We start from the raw sequence: 6,091 nt of genomic DNA, 5'->3' as shown, positions 1-6,091 counted from the left end.
AGGGAAAAGTTTATTCCACATGCTCAAGATGGGAAGCATTCCTTTTTATACTGAGGGACGATGTACAAAGTACTATATACGGAGAGCAGTGCGTGCGAAGCAATTGATCAGCGAGCGCAGTTCGAGTAGGCGCCATACCTACATGTTTCTTGCTTTTTGCAAGATTTTCCACTTTTCATTTACAATGCCATTGTTCAGGTTACCAAGTCGAGGTTCTGAAATGAAGCACTGCCGAGCAAATTATTATTGAGGGTGGAGGGGGGTAATACTTCTGACCAGAAGAAACGCCCACTAGTCGAAACGTTGGCTCGGCCTGCAAACTGAGGCGTATCCCATTTACCCTTGTTCAGTGCTTCTTCATTCTGTCACCAGCCACTTAAGATCTTTGCAGCCTGTCAAAGCTGCCCATACCGCAGTGGCCCATCTGTTGCAGCTAAGAAAGGAGGGCTAAAAGTAAAGAAAAGCCTAAAGTGCAGTGAGGAACCACAGCACAGGATTGCTGGTCATCAGAAATAGGCAAAAAATTGCAAAACAAAAACTAGTCATAACGTAGGTTCTATATCGCGCTTGTTGTCACGTGACCCTCTGCGTCTGATGTGCAAAGGTTGAGTCTGACACAGGCATTGACAATTGGTCTGAAATTTGTGATCCTTCTCTTTACACTCAGAGGGCTTGCATGCTTTTTCATAGCACATTGCAGCAGATGCATCTTAACCACGAATTTGACTCTCCCGGCACTTGCAGTTTTCAAAAAATCTGGGAGCAGTAGTTGTAATCATGCTCCATGCCGACCGCGAGTATCCCTTCCAAAGGTAGCAGTGCTATTATTACGAGATTTTCAAGGGAATTTTTAGTTTTTTCCTCTAATCCAGGATCAGTTTGAATGAAGTTGTGCTTCTGAAATGAAAAACAATCCTCGGAGGCTACTTGGAGTAGAAGCTCGAGTCTAGGTTTTGGTCACTCTTGTAACGTGTTAAAGGGCACTCAGACCTGCCTTGTTATAATTGCTACAAGCAGAGATTTGCAGACTGTAAGCAATGATGCAATGTTCATAAATATCTTTCAACTTGAACTTGTTATGTTTGTCTCCAGATTCCTACACTATGCTAAAGCGATCGCAAAAGCTAGTAAATAAATTGGAAGCTCTCCTGGAGGCTCCAAGACCTGAAGATGTGGCAACGGCAGAAACAGTAAGCATTTGCTCTTTGAAAAATATCTCTGATAGTTAAGAAAAAAGCAAGAACACTGCCACTATACTCTGTTTCACAAGCTGTTTGCAGCACTACAAAGGTTAGGCTGATCCGAGCCAATCAGGATAGCGTACACTTCTTCATTGTGTTCGTGCTCGCCTGTGCCATCAACGGCGATAGGAGCACAGTCACGCAGTTCAAGCCAACCTGAATGGCCAAATTGCCCTTACTTTTGTAATTCTGCAAACCGCACAGTGTGGATCCTCAGTGATGTCAATGCTAGAGCAGGAAGCGGTCACAGAAAAGAAATGCGATTTGTGTGGATATATGTTTGGGTGCAAGCAAAACTTTTCTAACATATGAGAGACCTTTCATGGTGATAGTTCCATGCACAAGTTATGCAGTCAGAAATGGTTTACTACGTTCAGTGCATATTAGTGCTAACTGTAGTTGGTAAAACTTGAGGCTGTAACAGAGAACTTGCCCCCCAGAGCCTTCTCGCTACCTTTCTGAATGCGACCGATAAGCTTCCTTTGAAAACGTCTGCTAGGCAAAAGAAATTGCTTGTTTGTTTGGAGCAAGATCTAATAGAGCTTGAGCGAATGGGAACTAACCAAGGTTGTAAAATGCTTTAAGGAGCATTAAGCTTTAAGGTGTCTCAGCCAGTTACAGTCAGCTGTAGTAGGCTGTAACAGTATAATTAGGACCGTAGAGTGGCGAGCTACGCTTGGTGTTTCTGTGTGTGCCCCATGTGTGCCCCATGTGTGCCAAAATGGTGGCTGCTCTAGCTTAAATCAATGCCTGCAGGATTGCACCTGTTTCCACAGTACTAAAATTGTTTTGCCTATCTCTCAGGTACTCTGTGGGGGCGCTAATCGATTACCCATTGAAGTTTTATCTTTAACGATTGCTGTTAATAAATATTAATGCAGATAGTCTTCTGTAACTGTTGGAATACCAGTTTTAATAGGAAATGCACATATCCTTGCAAAATGTGTCTGTTAGAGGGTATTTTGGCATCGTGATAGCTAGGAGTGCTAAGCTGCTAGCCAGAGCCCAAAAAGAGCATAGGAAGGGATTGGCATGGAATTTGAAATTACCAAAGACTAAAATGGCTGAACAATAATTGAATTAATGTAAGCTAGAGGATGTGACGTCACGCATCCGGAAGTAGAGCCGAAAAAGGGCATATGAAGAAATTGTCGTGCATTTTGAAAGTATCAAAGACTAAAATGGGTGAAAAAGAAGTAAATTAAGCAACTAGAAGCAACCAGAAGCAACAAACAGCAGCATTCGTGCTTTCGCATTACGCCAATGCAGATTGTTCAGTGCTCTTTAATTTTATGCACATTTATTTATGTGCATTTAATTTTATTTATGTGTGCATGGAGGGTGGTGAACAGGTATAAGTCTCCTGTATGCTAAATCTCTTTATTGAGTTGCAGTGGATGTTACATATAGACAACAAGACATAGCTTAGGAAGCACTAAATGTCGACCTCTCTTTACTGGTGGCTGCACACCAAGTTGCAAAAAAAAAAAGTGGCAAGAGCTATATTTATGACAGATTCTAGAAGCAGGCCAGTAATTGTGAATGAAAATATGTCTGGCACTTGAGTTTTTTATTGAGCATGAGTCCAGACACATATTTGACAGCCAAAGGTAAATTGCCTCCTGTGTGTATGCTGTTTAGATACGCCAAATTTTTACTTTTCTTGTCAGTGCTTTGCTTTCACACCTATAAAAAATTGTGGCTGGTCAATGTCACCTTGCTTTTGTGTTTCCTTGCTTTAAGCATCGCCTCTAAGAGTGGAAGTGGTTCTACTCATACGTTTGCAGTGTTATCATTTCTAGCCTATGACCGCATTTCACAAGCCCCTGTGCTCTCACTGTGTGCCACAGGTGGAGTCCTTCAGATGAAAACTTATTGATGTTCAACGAACTACGAGCCAGATTAAACCCTAAGGGTACTGAGTGATTTCTCGCCTATTAATAGCAGATGTGTAACTATGTCATTTTTTGTGCTTGTTTCTTTTTTATGCAGGTTGACATTGGGAATGGAGTAAAAGTTGAAAAGTCGACGATCGACCGCTTTGTTGTTCGTAGTCAAGGACTTCCGACAAAGTTTGCAAGAAGCCTTCTGAGGCAGGTCTTTACAGAGGAAGAGATGAAAGGAAAATCCTTGTTTGGGAAGGGCAGCAAGGCCCATAAAGATGGCACTCATAAGGACCCTTTGGACCCTCTGCGGCTCAACGCTGTGCTAGGTATGCATTTGGGGGGCCTTTGTCATTCCTGACTTTTACTTTTTCTTCCGGAGTTCTGCACAGAACATTTAATGCATTGGTTAATGTATTAGTTCCCTATTGCAAGAACCAGCGTCTTCCAGTACGAAACCAGTAAGATTTTCGCCTCGGTTTTGCACTGGATCTTGGGGGGGGGGGGGGTCTGCAATAATCAATGGAGCAGTGACGGGAAGACACTGGTTGCACCGGTACGATGGGAGAAAAGCGCTGGGATTAGCTTTTTGAAGCTGGGTGTGTCGCTGGCATCCGCGATGCACTGAGAGAAGCTCTTTATGTGTGCTGGGGCCGCACTGGTCCTACCCAGTATAATCGGTGCGTCCCGCGGCATCGACCAGTTAGCATCCCTCAGTGGCCAACATGGGAACAGCGTACTCGCAATCAACCATCGGGGCGCATATGAAAAATATGGTTCAAGTAAGCACTTTTTGCTGCGAATTCGTTGCGCACCTGTAAGAAAACAAAGGCAGTATTTTTTTTTCTAGAGTTTCCATGTTTCAATAGGTCGTTTCGAGAGAGACTACGACCGTCGCTCCTCTGATATATCATGACACACTGACGGTTAACATACAGCTAAAACTGGAATTGAATAATGTAGGCTACCATGCATAACAAACTTCACAGCTGACTAAGGGCACTCCAACACAATGATTACTGCCAAAATGTTCAATGGGGGCTCAATCGCAAGCAAGCGTAGCCTGCACCGCGGCCCAGTATAAACAGCAGAAAGAAAAAAAAAATAAAACAAGGAATAGTTTACCAAGCGATGGGCCCATGGGAGAAAAAAACATACAGCGCTTGTATTGCATAATATTTTGCATGTTTCTCAAGCTTTTCCGCTCCTTCTTTCTCTGCGTATAAAGCAGCCGAGCCCTCGGTCATCGCAATGCTTCCCGAAATGTTTACATACAAATAATTTTAGTTACATGCAAAATAGTGTCGTCGCTGCTGCACTTGCCGGTATTGAAGCTTGGTCGCACTTTTTTCCTTAAAGGTTTGTGCTACAGCTCCGTGTTCACTGAAAATTACGCCCACGGTAGCAGAGCAGCGCTGAAGAGTCGGCGCTGGTAAATTTGCCAGTGATATCAAACTCCACACTTTAAAATGATTCCAGTGCACAAAATAATGCGCATAGTCATCCAGAACATTAGTTGCTAGTCGTGAGAGTAGGCAGCAAGCTCCAATGATAAGCTCCAATGATCAAGAAGTTGTAATTGTTAGAGCGGCAGCAATGGGGGGGCCTGTAGACTGCAAAACAGGAAGTCCCAACCTTATAAATGCTATCATGACATCAAATGCAAAAATCTTTCAAAGGTTTTCAGTTCTTGGCATGGCCAAGTTAGCGAAGTGAGCAAGATTAAGAGGTGCAGACTTATAAACGCGCTAGGTGCTGCTCTTTTTTTTTTTTGCTTTTTAAGCTTTTTTTTAATGTACTTGAGGTGCTTCGTTACTTTTTAGCTTTTAATTTTTATCCTAGGCCTTTTTTTCTCCTGGCGACCAGTGCCACCAGTGCGGAGCGTGCCATTATGCCGCGTCCCAGTGCGCCCAGTCTTCAGCGTCATACTGGGCCCATAATCAGGTATGGCACTGGGGCACTGGGAACCAGTAGCGCTGGTTTTTGCAATAGGGTTGCGACTCCTGCAGGCATATATAACTTCACAAGTTGAGTCGTCCTTGTTCTCAAAGCGAGGTCTGCAGTGCAAACAATAAATGGATGCATTGAATGTACGTGTTCTTGCATTAAATGAATTTTTTAGTGTCCATTATTTAGTGCATTTACTTCTTTTTTAGGTATTGTGTAGCGACTGTGTATTCGTGTGTATTACCTCTCTTTAGCAGTGTGTTGCTGGTATACAGTACCTGTGAAGTTTGGTACTGTTGAAGTCATCTTTGCATGGGTGCAGTTTTGATTATTGAATTTGTGCAGAGATCTATGATAATATGATGAAGTTTGTGAATTGAATCGATGCGGCATGAATTTTTTCTTTTTTTGCTACAGCCCAAGTGGCAAACTTTTTTTCTTTCTTGCAGGCTACACCTGCAGCCGATTCCCGACAGCAACAATGATACAGCTGAAGAACAGCCTGTCGTCGATGTTAAGTCGTGAAATTAAATAGAGGGCACGTACTATGTGTGGGTCTATCTCTGCTAGCCAGGCGCCTTTTGTTTTGAAGGATTTATTATACATTTCCAAACAACACATGGGTATTTATATTTGCATGTTTGTTTGCAGCGACCAAAACATGGTAGCCACTTCACACAACCCAAACAGTTAAACGTCCTGCTGCACTGGCAGTGTTTACAGGGAGCAAAATAGCCGTACAAGACATCATGATGGCAACAGGGGAGCATCAAGGATTCAAATGCATAAGCTCCGTCATGACAGAAAGCACACATTAGCCTGCCATCAGAAAAGCATGCATTAGGAACACACTAGACTCACGGTGGCCAATATGGTTTTGAATGCCATTAGGAATGCATGAGGAAAGCTCACAAGACAGTCATGAGACATACAAATGAGTCTAATGTATAAAGTCACTGGAGTTTCTAAAGACACACAGTGCATATTTTCTTAAGGGCTATAGCAATTCACGTCCTCGCG

General features: G+C 43.0%; 1 protein-coding gene across 1 annotated transcript; it reads left to right on the top strand.

The window, feature by feature from the left end:
• Window positions 1–3,227: 3,227 nt before the first annotated feature.
• On the top strand, window positions 3,228–5,617 carry LOC146180747 (uncharacterized). Its single transcript, XM_084577824.1, has 2 exons — window positions 3,228–3,453; window positions 5,521–5,617. The coding sequence occupies exons 1-2, from the start codon at window positions 3,228–3,230 to the stop codon at window positions 5,604–5,606; spliced, it is 312 nt and encodes a 103-aa protein (XP_084433950.1). The 3' UTR covers window positions 5,607–5,617.
• The last annotated feature ends 474 nt before the right edge of the window (window positions 5,618–6,091 follow it).

The sequence above is a fragment of the Amblyomma maculatum genome, chromosome 8 (genome assembly GCF_055883805.1).
Source record: "Amblyomma maculatum isolate TAMU_Amacu chromosome 8, ASM5588380v1, whole genome shotgun sequence".
Lineage (NCBI taxonomy): Eukaryota > Metazoa > Arthropoda > Arachnida > Ixodida > Ixodidae > Amblyomma > Amblyomma maculatum.
Note: the sequence above shows the minus strand (reverse complement) of the source record. Positions and strands in the feature narration are given on the sequence as shown.

Excerpts from the sequence above, each read along its gene's own strand:
- LOC146180747 (XM_084577824.1), top strand. The coding sequence starts at position 3,228 with ATGCAGGTTGACATTGGGAATGGAGTAAAAGTTGAAAAGTCGACGATC. Across the intron at positions 3,454-5,520 it reads GCGGCTCAACGCTGTGCTAG|GCTACACCTGCAGCCGATTC; the intron begins GTATGCATTTGG and ends TCTTTCTTGCAG.